The sequence below is a fragment of the Macrotis lagotis genome, chromosome 1 (assembly GCF_037893015.1).
Source record: "Macrotis lagotis isolate mMagLag1 chromosome 1, bilby.v1.9.chrom.fasta, whole genome shotgun sequence".
Lineage (NCBI taxonomy): Eukaryota > Metazoa > Chordata > Mammalia > Peramelemorphia > Peramelidae > Macrotis > Macrotis lagotis.
In genome coordinates this window covers 610,416,152-610,438,031 of record NC_133658.1, presented here as the reverse complement: position 1 = coordinate 610,438,031, position 21,880 = coordinate 610,416,152, and the positions used below count along the sequence as shown (strand labels likewise).

Below are 21,880 nucleotides of genomic sequence, written 5' to 3'. Positions count from 1 at the left end.
TTAAGGAGCTATCCAACTGTTTTTGATCCAGCAATACCATCAGGTTTATAGACCTGAAAAGAATTAGGTCAAAGAATTCAAAGAAAAAGTGTTCTATGTACAAAATATTTATAGGTACTGATGAATCCATGAAAGAAAATTATATGGTCTCAAAGAACTCATATTCTATTAGCAGCTTTAGGTATAAATAACAGTTCATATAAAAAGATACAGGGTAGATAAATAGTAATCCTAGATAGTGGCAAAGAATTGGTTATTGAAGGGAATGCCCTTAAGCTAGGGACTGACTGATCAAGTTATGGCTTATGATTGTGATAGAATGCTATTGTACTATAAGAAATGTTGTTGTATAGTTATATATATTTAACTATATATCAGATTATCCACTGTTAAGAGGTGGGGAGAAAAATGAATGTTAAACTCTTTTGCAAACTCTTTTTCCAAAAAATGAATGTTGAAAACTCTTTTCTCTTTAATTGGAATAATTGGAGGATGTAGTTTAGTTGTTCACTTACATCTGACTCTTTGTGACTCCATTTGGGGTTTTCTTGATAGAGATACTGGAGTGGTTTGCCACTCCACAGTGGTTTCTTCAGTTAATTTTACAGATGAGGAAACTAAGGCAAACAGGGTTAAACTTGCCCATTCACTCAGATAGGTAAATTCGTGCTAAATAAAATAAAATATGCCAGCAAATTGGAAAATATTCCAATCCTAAAGAAGTACAATGCCAAGAAAAGTTCAGATTACCAAACAATGGCACTCATAAGTCATTTTTATTTATGGTATCTTGATGATAGGGATATAGAAAACTTGACCAGATTACAGACATGTTTTGACATCCTGCTGTGATCCAATAGCAAGGGTATGTACATATGAAACTGATAACCTGCGAATTTCAATTCCAGTGTCCTTATGTCTTTACATCTTCCATTTAAAAAATGGCATAAAAATGATGATTATGTAGCAAGTTACAAATCTAGATCATGGAATTAGTTCCTTAAATTGAAGGACTACAATATACAGCTAAAAGCTTTTATTTAAATAATCTATTCCTACAGGTTTTCCAAGTAACTTGTAGGCAGTGTGGTTTGGTGGTTTAAGAAATAAATTTAGATTTAAAGAAACAACATTCAAATTTCCTCTTAGGGAACCTTGAACAAATCATTGAACTTCTTTATATATATCAGTTTACTTTATAAATCAGTTTCCTCTTCTTCAAAATGATACATTTGCCTCTTTTCTGGCTCTGTTTTTGATCCTACTCTAGTATATCCCAGAAAAAAAGTTGAGATTTCTTTTATTAAAATGTGTATTCTCTTTTAAGATTGTTTCTCTTCACCTAGGGAATTGGATTATTGCTTAGAAGAAATGCTTAAATAATAGAAATTGTTGGCCTTTTCCTTTTCTAGGTATTTATTTGTTCTTCAATTAAAACAAGATATTCTCAGTGGAAAGTAAGTATTAAATACTTTTGAATTACAAATTATTTTTGAAAAATAATCTTTAATAGAACATGTGTTCTTAAGATTTTTTTGTGTCATAACCCTGTTTGGCCTATTGATCCTGTTTTAGAATCATGTTTCTAAATTTATAATATAACATAATCATAAAGGAAACCAATTATTTTATCAGTTAGCAATATTTGGGGGAAGAAAAAAATTTCAAGACCCAGGTTTATCTCTGATATAGAAATTCTATGATAAGGTGTTTTGTTTTCCCATTTTGCTCCTTTAAGCCTTGCCCAAAAGTTCTATTAAAGGCTTACCTTTAAAGAAACTCATTTTTAAGCATCATTATTTTGATTTTAGATTGGAATGTCCTTTTGACACAGCAGTCCAGTTGGCAGCTTATACGTTACAAGGTGAGCTTTTCTTCTTGATAAAGGGTATTTTATCCTAGTCTTTTTTGGTTGTTTTTATCTAGAAATTTAAAGGTTTTGGTTTTTTTTTTTAGTTTTTTTTCTTTTGCAAGGAAGTGTGGGGTTAAGTGTCTGAGGGTGGATTTGAACTCAGATACTCTTGATTCCAGGGCCGGTGCTCTATCCACTGTGCCAACTAACTGCCCTGAAATTTAAGTTGTCTTCTTCTAAAACCTGTATTTTATTACCATTTCAACCATATGTGTTTCTTTGCTTTCAGTAATGTTATCTGCTGCTATTCTGTTTTTCCCCCCTTTCAAAAATGGAGTACCAGGGGAGCAAAAAGAAGTAAGATAAATGTTCTTAAGGGATAGATTTATAACAGGGTAAATAGTTGCCCCTTATTCACTTTCCATGTATTTGGTTACCTTAGACCTACAATGAATTCTGAGGAATGCAGGAGGCAGGGCACATAGTTAAAGGAACATTGGGGGCTGGAGTCAGACATGTGGTACAGGAGTTCAAAGAATCCGAAGACATACCTATTAGGGGAGTGGGAGGGAACTGGAAGGGACAGAGTGGGGCAATGGGAGGAATGGAAAGAGCACAGAACTATACAGTAAATTTAACATGGATATTAAAAGATAAAGCTGAAACTGTTTAGGGTTTAATATTATCCATGGTTTGAAATGGGGTTCTTGGGATATAACCCATGCAGAAATTAAATGCTACTGTATAGATTATTTCAAGGAGCAATATTTTAATAGCTCAAAACTAAGGCTTTTGGGACATAACCCATACTTATCTTGTGGTTTTTGTCTTCTAAATACAAATGCTCTGGAATAGCCGTATGTTTTGTAGGCTTTTACAGTAGTATACTGAACTCAATTTCTATCACCTGGTTTTTTGTTTTTAGTACATATACCACTGAAGTGAGCTTGACATACTTTGAAAGTATCTCTTAATTTTGTAAAAGTAATTTAAGAAGGTATCTTTTTGTCTTTAAGAATTGGCTCTATTTTTCTCTGCTAAAAGATCTCTTCTGATGTACCCTGATGATGGTCTGGAGTAATGCTCCAGATCACATGGCTAGAACCAAATGAAAACTTAGAATTGAACTATTCTATCTTTTTTTATTTTATAGATAAGGAAACTAGATAGGTAACTTGAGCAAGTTTTCCCAAATACTAAGTGGAAGAGCCCTTTGATTCAATCTCTGATTCTTTCCATAATGCAATGCATATTTAATAAGTTCATTGATGGCAGGGATTGCATTTTAACTTTTCTGCACGTTAATGATTTTATTCTTGAGAATTCACTAGAAATCATAGTTGCTGACCAACCACCCCCCATACCTTAGTGTATACCTTTCTGATCTTAACATAGTTTGACTCTCAGGTGATATTCCTTGCCTTTTTTTTATTTTAAAGATTTTATTTAGTTTGAGTTTCACAATTTCCCCCCAATCTTACTTCCCTCCCCACACCCCCACGAAAGGCAATTTGCCAATCTTTACATTGTTTCCATGGTATACATTGATCCAAATGGATTGTGATGAGAGAGAAATCATATCCTTAAGGAAGAAAAATAAAGTAAAACAGATAGCAAGATTACATAAGATCAGTTTTTCCCCCCTAAATTAAAGGTAATAGTCCTTAGTCTTTGTTCAAACTCCACAATTCTTTCTCTGGATACAGATGGTATTCTCCATCACAGAAATCTCAAAATTGTGCTTGATTGTTCCACCATTAATCATTGTCCTTTCTGGTCATATTGGCTAGTTTGAGAAGTATGAGGTGGTACCCCAGAGACATTGCATGTATTATTGAAGCCTTTGCAACTTGAAATGATCCTTCAGAGTTATCTTCTCACCTTGATGAGTTGTCAGGGTTAGTTTGATGCTAGATATAATAGGATCTTTGTAAATAGTCTGTAGTTTATCCATTTTCCTGAAGAAATTAATGGATAGATGCTTTGACTAGGTGTTCTGCAGAAAGGAGACACAGGAACTAAACAAAGTTTAGTGGAATTAGACGTAATGAACATGACAAGAGTGTCAGTCTCTATAGCCACCAGACCAAATGGGGCCCATGTTTGCCTCTGACCCTAGGTATTCTTTTTCTGGGACATGTGTTATTGAGATTGGTGTATATGGGATGGATCATAAAGGCAAACTTTCTCCCTTGGGAACTCAGCAGTTCCTGTCTCATTATGGACAATTAGGAGACAACTTTCTGGGTTGGGGAGTGTGGCAGTTCTTTAGTACACTTGGAAAATAACCTAGTCCCACAAGACCATTTTGCTGCTAGCTATCTCAGATCTTGTGCTCACACTGGTGTGGTTGGGAGTTGAATGCACACTAAAGAGGCACAGCTCCAGACCTTTTCCCTTTCCTGTCATTTCTCGAAGTCATTTCTATATAATTTTATAAATGGCGAAATTAATGTCCAGAGAAACTTAATGACTTAATTAGGATAATCAAACCTAAGTTACCTGACTCTAGGTCTAAAAGACTTTTCTGTCAACCCTTGCAGCTTTTTTACACATAGTAGAAGTTGATGTCTGTCAATTGACTTGAATTTTGTATAATGCTTTGTTTTATCAAATAATGATTTCTTCAATTTCAGTAGTATTTTATGTTGATAAAGCTGACCTTAAAGACACATTTAGCCTAAAGTAGCCTGACTTTAACTGAACAAATTATAACTTTGTGTAACTGTTATATTTGTAGCTGAACTTGGTGACTACGATCTTGCTGAACATGGCCCTGAGCTTGTGTCTGAATTCAGGTTTGTCCCCACTCAGACAGAAGAGATGGAGCTAGCCATTTTTGAGAAATGGAAAGAATACAGGTACCAGCATTAGCATACATTGACCATTGTTCTTTATGTACTTAAATGATTATTTAATCTTTATTTTGAGATATTTCTCAGGTTTTGATGATTCCTTTTTCCTTTCTCCACCCCCACCCCCCCTTTGACGATTTCAGGGGGCAAACACCAGCACAGGCTGAGACTAACTATTTGAACAAAGCCAAATGGCTAGAGATGTATGGAGTGGATATGCATGTAGTAAAGGCAAGTGGATCTTTGAGATACTTTCCCCTTTTTTCCTGTACCTTTTTATTGAAATGTGATGTTTAGTTCTAGAATATTTTGAAATATTTAAAATGACTCACAATGACTCATTTGAAATAATTACAATGAATTGTGTGCAGGCCATTTGGAGCTCCTTTTTTTACTGTCCAAGAATCATCTAGATTAGAAGATGACCAATATTAGACTGGCTGAAATGTGAATATTTTGGCTCTAGCATTTTCTAAGACAATTTGCAAAGTTTCAAAGAGGTTGTAATCTGCGTTTATGAAGGTAATACCATCCATATCCACAAAATTATAGGTCTTTGCAGTTTCATGCATGTTGTCTTTGACTGAGTAGTGATTAATTAATTTATCCTGAATGGATTAATGAAAGAGCACTTAAGTCCATGCTTTGGGTTTGCTTTTTGACTAGTTACATAGTTAAATCTCTTCATTTTTCAATTCAGAAATTAGACACTTCCCCAAGAAAAATAAAATTCTGAAACCAAGATGGAATGCTTTTATTTTTGAAGGGACTTGTTAATCCAGTGAACAAATGAAAGAATAGTATTTTCCTGTCATTTACCAATAATATTTTTTTTATATTTTTCCTGATTTACTCAGGCATATAGAATATGCAAGGGGTCTTGTGACTCTAGTGGTTGAATCATTAAATAAAATTTTTGCTTTCCTTTGAAAACTCTGTGAATGCATATTTTATAAACCTGTATATATATGATTAATATTGTACAAAAATGTGTTTTCGTTTTTTTTTTTTAAATTAGGCTCGAGATGGAAATGACTATAGTCTAGGACTCACTCCTACAGGGGTCCTTGTATTTGAAGGAGAGACCAAAATTGGATTATTCTTTTGGTAAGCCTACTTTAAAGCAAGTTAAAAGACATATCACGCTGCTTTTTTTACTTGAATGCAATAAGAACATTCCTCAATGCTAAAAAAAAAACCAAAAACATGAAGTATGTTAATTTGTCTTTTAGAGCAAAATTTAAAATTTTAAATTTTAAATCATTTACCAAAAGAGCGAAAATCATAAGGAGTGAACCAAAATTCAGGTGATTAAATAATAGGCTTCTGGTAATAGATTCCAAATTCATTATAAAGATGTATAAAGAGTATGTCAGATCATATCAAGAAACTGAATTTATCCCTTTACTGATACACATCTCAACCCATTTATAGTCTTAGATTTTCCTGAGACTTAGAATAGTTAAGTGATTTGCCATAGGTCTAACAGCTGGTATTTAAGCACAAAATTCTTAAGAGTACCAAATTGGCAACTTATTTTTTATGATTTACTGGCCATAATGGAATCCTGGAAGCTATAGTTGGCTGACCCCTGTTGGTATAAAGTAAATTTCTTTTATTCATTAATTTTATTTATCAAAATAGAGATTTATATTACCATAGATTACCCCCCCCATAAAAAAAGACCCCGAAATAGAATGAGGGAACTTTTGTTGCATTATAAGTGAAGAGGTAATAGGGACTTCAAAAGACACCTATTCCAACCCTCTCGTTTTATAGATTAAAGAATTGAGGTCCAGAGAGCTTCAATAGCTTTTGCCTGGATCCCAGAGCTTGAATTTGAACTCATTCTGTTACTCCATATTAGGTACTCTTTTTACTGTATACCAACTTTGAGACAGAATAGGGTTAGGTGGTAAAGTCCTATAATATTTGGCATTATGTACTTGTGTGATTTATAGTCTCTGCATTTTTTTTATGGCTTTTTTAAAACTTTGCTGCTTTCCTAGGAGCAAAATTATTATAATGTTTATAATATATTATAGTGGATAAAGAGCTGGCTTTATATCCAGATAGATCTGGTAGACCAAATCCCACCTGATTTGGGGATCCTACACAAGTTTAAATTTTCAGGGTGACAAATAAAGCTCCCTTGGTAGCCTGAGTCACATGAAAATGTATTTGGGAAATGTTTGGAAAAATAAATAAAAATGCAGTGCAACATAGATAATGTTAATTTGTTAATTTCTTGTCAATGATTCATCTCTGACTTGAATTTGATGCAAAACTATCTAGGTATCTAGGCAACTCTCTAAGGCTAATTCCCTATTTCTATTCATAATATGTTTGTTTCTGTATTTATAGTTGCTTGCAATAATGCTGCAACATCGGGTTTTGCATTTATTTAGTGCTTACTGTACCTATAAGGAATATGCTAAGGGGAAAGGATACAAATACAAAAGTGAAGATATTCCATGGGGAGAGCTAGTACATACCATAGAGAAACTAGGGAAACTTATTTTGATTTGAGAAGTTTTCACCCTGCCACTTAGCATGCAGCTTTCTAATCCTAATAGTCCACTGCCCTGGGGAACATCCAAGTAACTTTCCAAAGTGACGTGGGGATTGGGGAGGAATTTGTTGGTGAAGGATATGACTTCAGTCTCATGTGCTCACAGCAACCATGGGATCTTTTAATACGAGGTACTCTCTATCTTAGATATTTTCTTTTTACAGTTTTTAATCAGTCGGTTTTTTCTTTTACATATTTTTTTAAATTCACAATTCAGTATTTGTGAAATTGACTTAGAACAAGAGAGTACTGAAGTTGGGAAGGACTTTTGGCATCATGCTGTTCAGTTTTCCCATTTTATTTTATAGGTTAAGAAATAAGTTACTTATTATGCTGTATTCTAATTGCCTTTATATGTACTTTAATTTTTTATTTAAGGCAATGGGGTTAAGTGACTTGCCCAAGGTCACACACAGCTAGGCAGTTATTAAGTGTCTGAAGCCCGATTTGAACTCAGGTACTCCTGGCTCCAGGGCTGGTGCTCTTTCCACTGTGCCACCTAGCTGCCCCCTTTTTATGTATTTTTAATCTACTTATTTTTATAGGCCCAAGATTACCAGATTGGACTTCAAGAAGAACAAATTAACTTTGGTGGTTGTGGAAGATGATGAACAGGTAGGAAATTTTCATGAACTGCCATGGGACTGAAAAATAACTGAAAAATAATCCAAGGCTAAGTGATTTCCAATCACTTTAGGTATTCAGATACACAGACTTTTTTTGTAATGAATTAACATATGAAACATTTTCTCCCTTATATCTTGTGCACAATATTAATACACTTGCTACATATTGCTTTTAGATTGCTGTTCATTATTTATTCATCCCCAAGATTCTTATTCCAAAACTTTTCTCTCATCATTCCTTCTTTTCTCTTAGTAAAGGACAATGTCTATTATTTTATTGAGGAAATGACCCATTTTCCTCACTTAAATCAGCCTTTGTTGAAGAATTGACCTTTCTTGGGGAGGCTAACTCCTCTGTGTTCTTTATCCTATTTGCCACAAACTTGTTTGCTTATTTTATTTTTCAATAATAACTTTGTATCACCTAATTTTTTTTTCCAGACTCTTGTTATCTACCACTTCTATGGTATCTATAAGCATACCCATGTTTTTGGTGAGTTAGTGGAGTTAAGTGACTAGCCCAGAGTCACACAGCTAGGTAATCATTAAAGTTTCTGAGGCTGGATTTAACCTCAGACCCTCCTGACTCCAGGGCCAGTGCTTCATCCGCTACACCACTTTACCTACCCCTTTTCTCCCACTTTTTTCAAGGACCTTTTTTTGTTGTTGTTGTTTTGATGTCCCAGCACCTAGAATGATAAACATATAATGGCTTGATCTACATGTCTCACCTCACATAAACAGTTCGGGCACTTCTTCACTGCATTCTGATTGCAGCTCCCACTCCTCTGCCTGACATTTAAAGTGCTCCCCAGGCTGATAATGGACTCTCCAGTCTCTCTTGCAGAGAATTTCATAATATTCCTTTTACACATTGTATTAATGATTTCCTGACTGCTCTCTGATATCAGTATTTCACACTCTTCTCCATGCCCTTGCTTCTCAGACTCAGAGGAGCCTTTTCTGGTTCCCTTAGTTGTTATTGCTCTTGCTCTCTCTCCCTCTTCAAATTATCTTTTATTTACTTCTTCATCCATTAAGGAGGAATCTCCATTAAGGAAGGAATCAATAGTGTTTTATTATCCTCACATGTATTATATGCTTAATAAATGTTTGCACTTACTTGAATAGTTAGTAGGAAGCTAATAAATAATTCTCAAATTAAATTGTATTACTTTTTGTTCTCTTTTTTTTATCAACCACATAAGCATTAATTAGTGTACTACTCTTTAAAATGAAATTATTGAAATACTCAATTTCTTAACTCCTTTTTTCAGAGTTGTAAAATTGAGAGATTGCCCCAATATTCTCAAGCAGATTCTAGCTCCTCATAACTGTGTCTGAATTGTAATTGTAACTGGTGTGGTCAAGCAAGTAACCCATCCATGCAGTGAGGTGATATTTTGCCCATTTTTCTGTGTTATGGTTCTCAGTAAATCCTTTTAAAATCTGGGTCTCTAGATACAAGCCTGGAGTTATCCCAATCATTCTTTTGCTCTTCCTAGTAAAGATATCATCAGAATTAATATATGTTATCCATGCATTTTCCAATCGCCTATTCTTGGTAAGGTTATATAAATTTTGCTGTGGTCACTCTGCAGCAACTGAAGGCCTCTTGTGTGTGAATATAATACGCCTCAATTTTTTTCTAGTTGGGAGAAGGCAATGGAAATTTAAAATTTTTGTTTTAAGGACTAGGAAATTTTCTGTACTGAATAATCTTTTTCCTTTTTGTCATTAAGGGTATTTGAAATGTACTCTGAATTTTGATTTAAGTTTTAGATTCTGATCACTTGTCTTCAGTGTACTTATTTTGGATTTCTTGTGTGATGACTCAGTCACAGTAACTTAAAAGTGGATCAATACTAATGTAGTGAAAAGAAAAATTTAAATGTGAAGGTGATGCCAAATTAGCCTTTTAAAAAAAGTAAATATCTTAATAGGCTTTTATTTAATATATATGGATTATGATTTTAGCTGTTTTGTTTCTTAAAGACTGATCCTCTCAACACTAAATTGATATTATAATCTTTATCTTAGTTGTATGAATTTTTCAGTTTTTTTAATTTGCAAATAAAATCAGTCTATATATTTCTCTCTTTTTTGGACGTGGAATTAAGGAACTTGCCCAAGGTCACACAACTAGGTAATTATTGCCTACAGACATATTTGAACTCAGATTCTCCTGACTCCAGGTCTGGTGCTCTATCTACTATGCCATCTAACTGTCCCCAAAGTTATGTATTTCTTTAGTTTTGAATGTTGTAGAAATTTTAGAAGAGTTTGGAAGAGTAACCAGTAATGAAATGCTAGTAAACCTTGCCAGTAGCAATTCTGAGTCCAGGTTATAGCCTGGAAACATAGCAGAGCAATCAACTGTAGGCCACATAAGATAATGGTTTAACTTAACTTTGGATATTTTCATTTTAACAGCATTTTTTTCCCCCACAGAAGTAGACTAATTTCATCTTAAAGGGTAGGGTTGAATTAGATGATGTTCTTACAATGACTCATCTTAGTTATTCTTGTCATAATGAGTTTTTTATTATATACAAATCTGTTCAATGGGATCACCTAGGCAAAATAGGTGGGAAACCTTATACTGTATAGAAACCTGAACCCACTTTCCTTAAACTCCTTTGTACTCAGTTGGAAGATAACAAGTGTTTATCTTAGTTTGTCTTAGTTGAGAACAAGCTGGATAGTTGGATAAAATAAGTGCAAAATATTTCTATTTGAACTTGTAACTCAATATGGTTTATATTTTGCCTAATAAACCTGTCTTGTGTAATACATTTTCTTTTTCAGGGTAAAGAGCAGGAGCACACATTTGTCTTTAGACTGGAGCACCCCAAAGCTTGCAAACATTTATGGAAATGTGCTGTGGAGCATCACGCTTTTTTTCGTCTCAGAGGACCCGTCCAGAAGGGGTCTAGTCGATCAGGATTTATTCGTTTAGGTTCACGTTTCAGATACAGGTCAATTCCCTGATATACTTGGTGTCTTTATTTGAATCTTCAAATGTAGAAGAACTTGGAGTTGTAGTTCAGTCTATTTCTTATTGACTGACTTATGAAACAGAATTTCTTCTCACTGGAGGTCAGTCTCTTGCAGTTATTAGTTTTAAATCACTTAATAAGGGTGAGTCATCTGGACTTGAGATAGTCGTGTTTATTAAATTATCCCTAAGATAAACATGGACTGGGATATGGTAATATAAATTTCCTTTCTACCCACCACTGTATTCCCAAAGTTGTAAGAGAATGCCTGAAGTGATAAGATAATTTTAAATCATAGTTTTTTATAGCAATTAAACACTGTCCTGCTGTCCACAATCTTGGAGGCTTTTCCCTCTCAGGAATAGCATCTCCATTTAGAGAGATGGTATCCCACTCAGGGTTTCTCCTAGGGTCACCAGAATACACCTACCAGCAACCAAGGCAATCTGTGAGCATTTTGAAAATTCATGTACTTTTAAGACATACAAATGTATAAGTTGTAATGAAACTGAGGTCCAAGAGCAAGGAATGCATTCACTGCATTGAAAGGAGCATCCAATAATATGGTTTGATTTGAAACTGTTTCCTGTACCCTATCTGTAATTTCTGTTCATGTGTGCTGCCCAGCCAGGTCATCCATTACATCTTGCCCTGGGAATCCTTAAGTACTTGTTGCCACTGGCATTCCAGATCCCTTTTATAGGCTTAGGACCCCCCCCCCCCCCAATAGTTTGCCCTTATGTCTGCCACACTCCTTAAAATTCTCTTCTCCCCCCCTTCTTTATGGTATTTTTTTCTCAAAACCAAACTTAGTGTGCTGTCACCTACACCTATACCATTCTGGGATATGTTTTCTCAACCTGTTACCATGCCTGTCACAAAATCTCAAAGCCACTGGTAATCCCTTAAATGTGAAGTGAAGGAAACCTAAACTGGGGATTTGAAAATGAACTGGCACTTGTGTCTGTCAATCCAGTACATATTAGGTTATTCTCAACTGAGGATTCACTTTTGTGTCCCATAATTTGTTTCACTTTATTATAGTGGGAAAACTGAGTATCAGACCACAAAAACCAATAAAGCAAGAAGGTCAACATCCTTTGAAAGACGACCAAGCAAGCGGTATTCCCGACGAACACTACAGACAAGAGGTAGATCATTTCTCCTGCAATTCCTCATCATTATGTTTCTATTAATTCACATATCTTGTTTAGATATTTAGAAATATTGGTTACATGATCATAGTATCACATCTAAAGATAGTTATCCTTGAATCTCCAAACTAAAATCCTTTTTCACTGTAATTAATTCAGTTGTGATAGAAGGGAAAAATAGCATTGTCCCCATTTAGTAGTATAGGAACTTGTGACATTCTTGTCACAGAGATTTGAATCTATTTCATCTCTTCAGTTGATTCATAACACCTGTCCTGCCTTTATCATTCCTACTTTCAAGAGACTGAAAATTTGATGTACTTGTCCTTCTCTGAATAGTGCCTAATTGTTTAACAGTAATGCTAATAACTCTTTTCTTAACACTAATGTGTCCCCCTTCTGTGGGTGTGGGGGGAGGGAAGCAAGATTAGGGAAAAGATTGTAGAATTCAAAATAAATAATCTTTTATTAAAAAAAAAACATTTTTCAAGTAAAGTTTTTTTGTCTTGGATGAGCAGTCAAATGTTTGTAATATTAATTGGAGCTAATTTTTTTCCTCCCCTAATTTCCAGCAAATGCAGTAAAACCTGAAGAATCCAGGTGAGCAATATTTTACATCAAATTTAACTTTTAAAATTGGAATGTTATGCTTTTGGAACTAATGACTCTTATAGACATGGTATTTTTGCACTTGTGAAAGTGTGGTTATCAGTCTTATTTTACTTGTGCTTACTAGATCTGTTATCTACATATTTACTTTTTGTTTGTTCGCAAGGCAATGGGGTTAAGTGACTTGAAAATGTCTGAGGTCCTCCTGATTCCAGGGCCGGGGCTATATCCAACTAGCTGCCTCCCCTATATATTCATATTTACTAAACGTGTATTTTTTTGGTAAATTCTAATAAACTTGAAAAAGGAACTAGATTTAAATATTAAGAAAAAAATAATTAAAAAAACATTATGTTATGAGGCATATACACAGCAACATTTCCTTTTCATAGCCAAAAATTATAAACACAATAGATGCTCATGGCCTAGGGAACGACTGATCAATTGTGATACATGCTGGTATTGCACTACTACTACTACTACTACTGCTACTGCTACTGCTACTGCTACTGGAGAGCTGGAGGTCTATGGATGTGAAACAGTGAATATAATATTAGACTTGGCTACCAATATTTTAATTAATGGTATTTTCTCTCTTTTTCTTTTATTCATTACAAGGGTTGGAGGTAGTTGCAGAGATAAAGACATATCCATGTATGTGTGTACAAATACAGCTTGATAGAATGTACCCCTGATACCATTTAATATATTTTAATACACACACACACACACACACACACACACACAGCATTTATAGGTATAGCATTTAGAGACTGTAGTGGATAGTTTGGACTTATTAGTATGACTTAGTACTTCCCTGAGAGACCTTGGATAAATCACTTTATTCTGGATTTGTCTTGTTTGCACACAGAGACTTCCTCCATCAAACTGGGAGCTCCTGCAGAGCAGAGACTATTTATATTCTTTGTATCTCCATCTCTTTAGCACAGTGCCTGGAACAGAGAAAGTTATAAGAAATGTTTTCTGACTCTTAGGCATTTTTTCATTAGGAGAAAACCCATAAAGATTATTGTTTTTTCTGTTCCTCTTTAAATGAATAGCACCTACATTATAAGATGGGTTTAAAATTGAAATCGGAAAAATAAACATTTATCATAATTATATCAAAAGGAAGTTAGACATTTGGAAATAACTGCCTAAGTTCTATAAAAATTTGTCTGGAAAAATGATTTCAAATTTGCTTACCTGGAAATCAGGAGGACCTCAGACATTTTCACCTAGTGTGACCTTGGTCAAGTCACTTAACCCCATTGCCTTGCAAACAAACAAAAAGTAAATAGGTAGATAATAAATCTATGGGTTTTTTCTGTGTTTGTATTTAGTTAGTATTTAATGATCGAACCCATCCACCATTACTTAATAGAATGATCTTGAAAATAAGACCAGAGGAAATGGTCTCATCAGAGAGGGAAATGTATTTTTGAAAGTCATGGAATCATGGTTAATCTCATTGGTTCTGCATTCTGATATTCATAGTGACTCGTTACTGTTGCAGTTATACATATGTTTGCTGCACATTTTTGCTTCATTGAACCATGGCAAGTAGAAGACTATTCAGAGCCACAACATTGTTGACCTAAAAAACTTCCTGACCTTGTATTGTGCAGAATGATTCAGCCTCCAGAAATGTTTTGCTCATATGGAAGGGAACAAGCCTTCGAAGATAGAAAAGTGAAAATAGAGAGAATTTGAAAGTAAAATTATGTATGAGGTTGGCAGTATGCTGATAAGAAAAAAAATGAATCAGAATAGTGTAAGAAGAAAACCATCCTTCCATTTAATGCATGATACACTTTAGAAAGGGAAATCTCTATGGATCCAAGTCTAGAACTCATAAGGGACTCATTCAGACATTTTCTAGTCTAACCTTGCCCAGTGTTGTTTCCACTATGAGGTACTTCCTTAGCATTCTTGGAAGAAAATGAACATGATTTTTATAAGGGTAAACCATTCCAAAATAGACTTAATTTAAGCCAATTTATTATTCTTAAAAGAGTAGCATGTAAAGTCCTTGAAAGGCCTCACTTTAGCTGAGATCATAATTGTCTACTCTTGTCATTTTTTTTTTACTTAAGCTTAAAGGCATAGTAGATTCTGCTCTAACCCCTTATTTTAACACCAATGTGTGTCTTCTATTTCAAGGATATTTCTTGTAAACAACATTGTTGTTGGAGTCTCAATTTTAATGTATTCTGCTATCTTCCCATTTTATGAGTTCATTCCATCACATTTACTAGAACATTTACATATAGTGTATATTTTCCCTTTATACTATTTTCTTGTCCTCTTTTTTTACCATGTTCCCTGCTCAAGGGGCTGTTTTACTTCTGTGCACTACCTCTATTAATTTACTCACTCCTTTTATTTCCCCATCCCCTTTCTCTTCCTTCCTTTCCCTCCTACTTCCCTATTGGTTAAGATTTGGGGGGGGGGGAGTAAGATGATTCAAGTACTGTGAAACCACAGTAAAACACACAAAATTTAGCAGTCATCACTCTAAAGAAACAGAGATCTTTAACTATTTTATATTCAACTCTGGTCTTTTCATCAGGAGTACTTTAAAAAGTCTTCTTTTTAAATAAGTTGGTATTTTTTCTGTTAATAAGATTATACTGAGTTTAACATTGTTATTCTTGACTTGAACCCAGGATTCTTCAAAATATAGTATAAGCCCATGGCAGTTAGGTGATGCAGTAGATAGAGCACCAGCCCTGGAGTCTGGAGGACCTGGGTTCAAATCCAGCCTCAGATGTTTAATAATTACCTAGCTGTGTGACCTACATGCTAGCCGTAGCAATGAGAAGAAAAAGAAATTGAAAGAATTGGAACAGGCAGTGAGTATACAAAACTATCAATATTTTCAGATGATATGATATGATAATATGCTTAGAGAATCATCTAAAAAACTGGAGTCAGGAGGACCTGAGTTCAAATCCAGCCTCAGACATGTAATAATTACTTAGCAAGACCTTGGGCAAGTCACTTAACCCCATTGCCTTGCAAAAACCAAAAAAAAAAATACCTCAGAAAATATAGTATAAGCCTTCTGCTTTTGTATTCTAATAGCTTCTAATTCTAAATTTTATTTGATTCTTATTGTGGTTCCACAGTAATAGAAACTGTACCTACTTGGTATTTGAAGTATTTTTTCCTTGATCTGGCTTTCTGGATTTTGTTTTGTTTTGTATTTTGGTAATTCATTGATTCTGTTTATTTTATTTTTACATGACAGCTGGGGTTGTGACTTCCAGGGGTCACATAGCTAGTTTCAGATGTCTGAGACTATTAAATTATCTTGCCTTAATAAGAGTTCTTTTTGGGCTTTTTTTTCCCTTGAGGCTTGATGTTAGCTGTTTTAAGTCATTATCTTTGTATCTTGAGCTTCCCTGTCACTTAAGTAGATCTTTATGGTTGGGGTTTTGTTTTTGTTCCTTCATCATCTTGCTCATTCATCATCTTGTTTCTTGACTTTGTTAGTATGAACTGTACTCCTGGGGTGGGTGGCGGGGGATGAATGTCTTGGTTGAGTTGGCTTTTTGTTGTTGTTTTATTTTCCTTCTGTTTTTACAACTCAGACCAGGGAGTCTTAACTTTTCAGTGCTTCTGCTTGTTGCTGACCTGACTTGTCTCTTTTGGTTTGTATATGAGTAAGTTTTAGTACACAACTTCTGAACTCAGTTACTGGTCACTTACTATAATGCTCTGCAGGTTCAGAGTGACTCCCCTTTGATTTTGGTTTCTTGCCTTTGTTACTCCACTGCAGGCTTATGTGCAAGGCTCAAACTTAATTTAGAACCTCTTTGTGCTCTTGAACTCAGACCCACATAGCTAAGGTTTTGGAACTTGTTTCTTGCTCTGTGTACAACTAGGGCTCATGTTTTCTGACTTGTAATTGCAGTCACATCTCTCCACCTTAAAACTGAGACATGGGAAAAAGGGCAATAGCTGCCAGCTGGCAACACTCATTTCCTCCTCCTTGCAGGGTTCAGGGGTCCTCCAGGATCTTTTTCTTCCCCTATACTTCATTCCTGCTGTTCAGCCTTAGTTCTCTTCCTTTCCTTGGGTGCTAGGATATTTTAGTTGTTGCTGCTCCTCCCTTCTCTGCTGCTTGTAGTCCTCCTACTCAGTCCCTGGCCTCTTGTCCACAAACATGTCTTATCTTCCCACACTCCCCTGAACTAGAAGGGGACTGCTTTTTTTCTTGTCTTTCCTAATTATAATTTGGTCTGGGGCATTTTCGGTTTGTTGAGTGAGTTGAACAAAAGCACTGACTTAACTTTGCTTGATTCCACTCTATCCTTGATGCCTAGTAAAGATTGTGGCATGCAATAGGTGCTTAATAAACATTGATTAATTGGAAATTAGTGCAACTTAAGTAAAGAGGAAATAGTAAATGTGTAATCTACTCAAACCTTCAAAATTGTCATAATAATTATTTACCCAGCTGTAGGAAACTTTATCAAAATAACAAATAAGGATTAGGAAAGGAAGGGGAAAATGATATGGTTTATTTGGAACCATTGGAGTCCATAGGATTCAGATTCCGCTTCTACCACTTACTACCTGGATGATCTTGGCAAAATCATTTATTCTCCCTGGGTTTTAGGTAGTTCATTTCTAAAGTGTCAATGAATGGCTCTCTAAATGATCATTCCAGCTTTAAATCTGTAATGTATAATGAAGCAAACCATTAAAGAAGACTTAAAGGGCCATGTGTATGGTTAGAGAAGTATAGGCACTTGATGGTTCCTCCAGGCATCAGTTCTGTTTGTTTTTTATACATTTTTGGAAGTAAGATTCACTGTGAATTCTAGTTTTGAAGCTAACACTGAATGGTGCAAAGGTGACATTTGACAAAGGAGTGTCATAAGGTATCATTTACTGGCAAAATTTGGTACCATAGTCCATTATAAATCACATTTGAAGAGAGAAGAGGGATTATGGGAATTTGTCATGGCCTTAGGCAGAAGAAAATTCTAGAACTTTCAGTCATTGCTAATTGAATCAAGCCTCAACTTAAAAGCAAATGTTTCCTCCTAATATATTTTGAAGTATAGAGATGTTAATTAACTTAATTGAAAAAACACTCTCTTTGTATATCTGTATATATAAATCTTCACCCATTTAAATAGAATTATTGGTAACTATAAATTCTGTAATTTGATAAAATTGAATTCTTTTTTCCTTTGTAGTCTCCAGAAGAATGTTTCAACCCAGAATAATGGATCTCAACAAGTAAGAGCATCTTATAGTTCTTGAAATACATTAAACCCCAAGAATTTTTAGACCAGTAAATTTTCCTCTTGTATGTTATTCTATTATTGCATACTCATGCCCGCCATATTTATTAGAAGCAATGGTCTGATATATTAGGGATCTCAAAGGTCTGTTTCCAGTCCTTCCACATTAGGCAAGTCACCATCCCTATTTGTCAATTTTGCTTTCTGACTTAGTAGATGTGAAAAAGACATCTTTATAAAGCATTCTTAAAAATCCTTATTTCTACTAAGAGAAATAAGATTAAAAATACTATTTTCATTGTCATACAATCAGTATTTTACTTTTGATAATTTATTTCCCTGTTGGTGTTCCTCTAGATGTTGGATGCTTGTTGTAAAACATTTAGGTAATATGATTATTTTCATGTTTTGTTTCCTAAGGTTAGGGGAACAAGATCAGTTATGCCTGTAATCTCATCCATTCCTTCTGGTCCCATTTTGGTGGAGATAGAGAATTTACCAAGGAGTCCAGGAACAAGTCACCATGACAGGAAATGGTTTGTAAATCCTTGACCTCAGAGAAAATGTTCCTTGTATGCATGCAATCCAAATACTTAACTTTACTCTAAATTTGTGATTTATTAAAGACAAACTATTCATATTTGTGAATAGAAAAGTGAATGTCTAATGACATTTTGTAGGTGAGAAGGATCAGAGAGATTGCTTGCTTTCAGTGAAAGACCTCCTGACTGCTTGCTCTTTTAGCTTCAAGGACTTGCTGCATTATTTTTTCCTTAAAGGATGCTCTTTCATGGTACCTTTTCTGAAAAGCTTCACCTCAGCTAAAAAAATGTCTTCAAATAGATAGATGTTCATTATTTGTTACTTATAGAAGTTACTTTTTCAAAGTAACATGAATAGAAAATTTTAGAAGAGATCTCCAAAGAGGATGCTAAGGGAAAACAAGCTTCACTGAGAAGAAACAGAGGCTTGAAAATCCAGCCATGTAGAATCAGAAGTAGTACTTTCTAAAGAAAGAAAGGCAATTAAAGGTGATGTAAACAGGTTTTTTTTAATTATTTGAATTCTTCCTATTTTACATTTTCCCCCAAGATTGATAGCAAGCACAAAGATATGAATAGTTTGCCTACTGGGTATATAATCAGTGGTTCTTTTCTTTCTCAAGAAAATGAAATGAAAGCAAGATAAGCTTCCTTAGCAATATTTAATTTGGGTTGTCTGTATTGGGTGCTGCATGTATTCCATTATGTTAGTCTGTGAAGACAAAAATAGATAATCAAATGGATTTTTCTTTGTCTTTCTTGCTCTTAGTTTGTTTATTATCTGAAACCTAATGGGTTGTCTGTGGTGATCTCAAGGTTTCATTCAGCTCTTTATGCAAGCGACTCTTCCTTCTCGGTGGTGGGAGAACGGTGGTTGGTGATTATTTTTGTTCAGTCTTTTCCATTTGATTTTTTTTTTTAACTTTTCTTTTGGCCTAACTGCAAGGTGCTTTGCGGACACTGGGTAATTCCTTAGTTGGGTATGTTTTGACTTCAGCTCCAAATGGATCTGACCTAGTCTTTTTTTCTTTAATTTAAGTCTAAATGTTTTTGAATTAAGACTACTGAATATCAGATTTAGTTGACCTCTCCTCACCATTGCTCTCTTCATTTTAAATTATGGCATGACATCTATTCCAAAGCCTAGAACATAGGCTTACATCGGTTTATTTTCTAGGATATTGTACTCAAATATTTCATTTGAAATAGATACCAGGTCAGTCTTTGGAACCTTGTTACTTTTAAGGCATATGAGTGGGTAGTCTACCCTTTCTTATATTTATTGAGGTGATTAACTTCTACTTAGAGATAAATAAGTCTTCTAAATGTAATTGTTATTCCTGTTAAGTAAAAATGACTGTCAGAAAGAGGAGAGATATAATGAGTTTTAGGTGTTTTAAAAAAAAGAAAGAACAATTTGGAGCTGTGTGTCATCTTATATGTATATATTGTGCTGGGATCTTCTAGGTTGGAATGGAGCAAAGGGATGACATTGACCAAACAGAATGAGTCCTCTTGTGCCTAATTAAAGGGATGCACCTGAATGTATGCTGTTATATCTTGAGAGCTGATGGATTTTTCTGCCTTTAATCCAAAATGCTTACTGCTTACTGCTGCCCATCACTGATTCATTTCTTCAGCATATGCTTGACTGTTGGTTGTTGTTTGGGTTTTTTTCTTTGTTTTAAAGAAATGATAAAAATAGACCTCCTCTAGAAATGAGTGAATTGGTAGAATTTTCAAATAAAAATTCAACGCTTTCAAAAATGGGGAGTCACAGTGGTAAGATTGGGATACATAGGATTTAGAAGTTAAGCCTTCCTTTTTCAAAATAAAAGCACTACCTATGCACATCTCACCCCTTTACCTCCCACTCCCTGCCAAGTGACACCATCTTGGATTGTTAATGGTCACAATGGTGGATGTAAGATTTTTAAGCTGCCCCTATTTGGGAAAAATGAGGATCATAGAAAAAGTGGCACTTTAGAATCATTTTTTGCACTTGAAACCTTTCTGATTGAATCAGTATCCACTCAGTCAGCTTAGATGAACAAACATTGTACCCCATCAAAGAAAATAAAGTTCACTTCAAAGTTCCAAGTTCATTGCACATTATTTATTGAATATCTGAAGAATAATGTAGGTTTTACTGTAATTTAGTATGTAGTGTTAGAGGTATCCATTTTGAAAATACATTCTAATGTATTTTAAAATCTGTTCTATATTTTTTGTTTCTTAGTGTAAAAAATTTTTTGCATTTAGCAAATAATACCTTTCTACAGGAGGACTATTAGTATTAATAAGGGAGTTTAACACATTAAATTTTATATACTTCTCTGTGTTTCTTCTTGATTGTGATTGCTAAGCAGATTAATGCATGTACTAATAAATGTAATCAACTTTGTTTTCTGGAAAGGAGCAGGGAATCTGATTACATTGCCTGTGCCTGATAAGTTTTACCTTATGTTTTATTTTAATGATGATTGAATTCCCCAGTGCTAGTTCAGTTTTTTGGGTTTTTTTTTTTTTAGATTTTTTGCAAGGCAATGGGGTTAAGTGGCTTGCCCAAGGCCACACAGCTAGGTGTAATTATTAAGTGTCTGAGGTTGGATTTGAACCCAGGGACTCCTGACTCCAGGGCTGGTGCTCTATCCACTGTGCCACCTAGCCACCCCTGCAATGGTGCTCTTGATATATTCCTGTAGTGTGTGTGTTTCCATAGCATATCATTGGTGTTATACTACAATTTATGCTATCAATTATTTCCTCATAAACAATTAAAGCTTCAACTAAAAATTCAACTATCGGGGTTCCAAGTTGTTTCTTGTTTTAAGACTGGTGCTTCCAAAATGCTTTCCGTGCTTGCTTTTGTCCTTGTGGCAAAAATCATAATTAAGAAAAGTGAACTTTCTTAACTTTATCAAATACCCAAACATTTTTTCTTAGATTGCAGTATCAGATACAGGTTCAATGTGACAGATAACATTTCTCTTTAGTGATATCTGCTTCTTAAACCTTGATTTGTTTGCACTTGGGAAATCTGCTTTCATTCTATGCTTATGCCCTTGCTTCTTTTGAGTGAGAGACTATTGTTTTTTCAAGTTCTTGTGTTTGCATGGAATAGAAATTTGTTTCTATATTTTTTTGAGTTGCCACTTATGACCTTTAATACTGCCATGTGTAATCCAGCGTTTTTCTATTGTCTCAACATTGCTCTATGACATCTGTAATATGGCAGTAATAAAGGGGTTAGTTTATGCATATGAATTTGTATGAGTCATTTTTTGTATGTTTTGTATGTTTCCACTTGGCACACTCTTGCTTTTCTACATTCCCTTTTGTCACCTGTCTTTTGCCTCTTGTACTTTCCACCCTGTCTTTTTCTAATGACTAACTGTACTCCCCTCCCA

At 34.7% G+C, this 21,880-nt stretch overlaps 1 protein-coding gene across 3 annotated transcripts in view; it reads left to right on the top strand.

Moving 5' to 3' along the window:
- The window catches only part of EPB41L5 (erythrocyte membrane protein band 4.1 like 5), a 121,785-nt gene that overhangs the window by 53,279 nt on the left and 46,626 nt on the right, over positions 1-21,880 (top strand). For all 3 annotated transcript variants that reach the window (XM_074214978.1, XM_074214979.1, XM_074214980.1), the window contains exons 6-16: positions 1,413-1,457; positions 1,812-1,864; positions 4,593-4,713; positions 4,851-4,938; positions 5,726-5,814; positions 7,825-7,894; positions 10,714-10,883; positions 11,949-12,055; positions 12,631-12,658; positions 17,881-17,923; positions 18,349-18,464. In XM_074214978.1, coding sequence (XP_074071079.1) covers positions 1,413-1,457; positions 1,812-1,864; positions 4,593-4,713; positions 4,851-4,938; positions 5,726-5,814; positions 7,825-7,894; positions 10,714-10,883; positions 11,949-12,055; positions 12,631-12,658; positions 17,881-17,923; positions 18,349-18,464 — 930 coding nt within the window. The remainder of the gene's footprint in view (positions 1-1,412; positions 1,458-1,811; positions 1,865-4,592; positions 4,714-4,850; positions 4,939-5,725; positions 5,815-7,824; positions 7,895-10,713; positions 10,884-11,948; positions 12,056-12,630; positions 12,659-17,880; positions 17,924-18,348; positions 18,465-21,880) is intronic.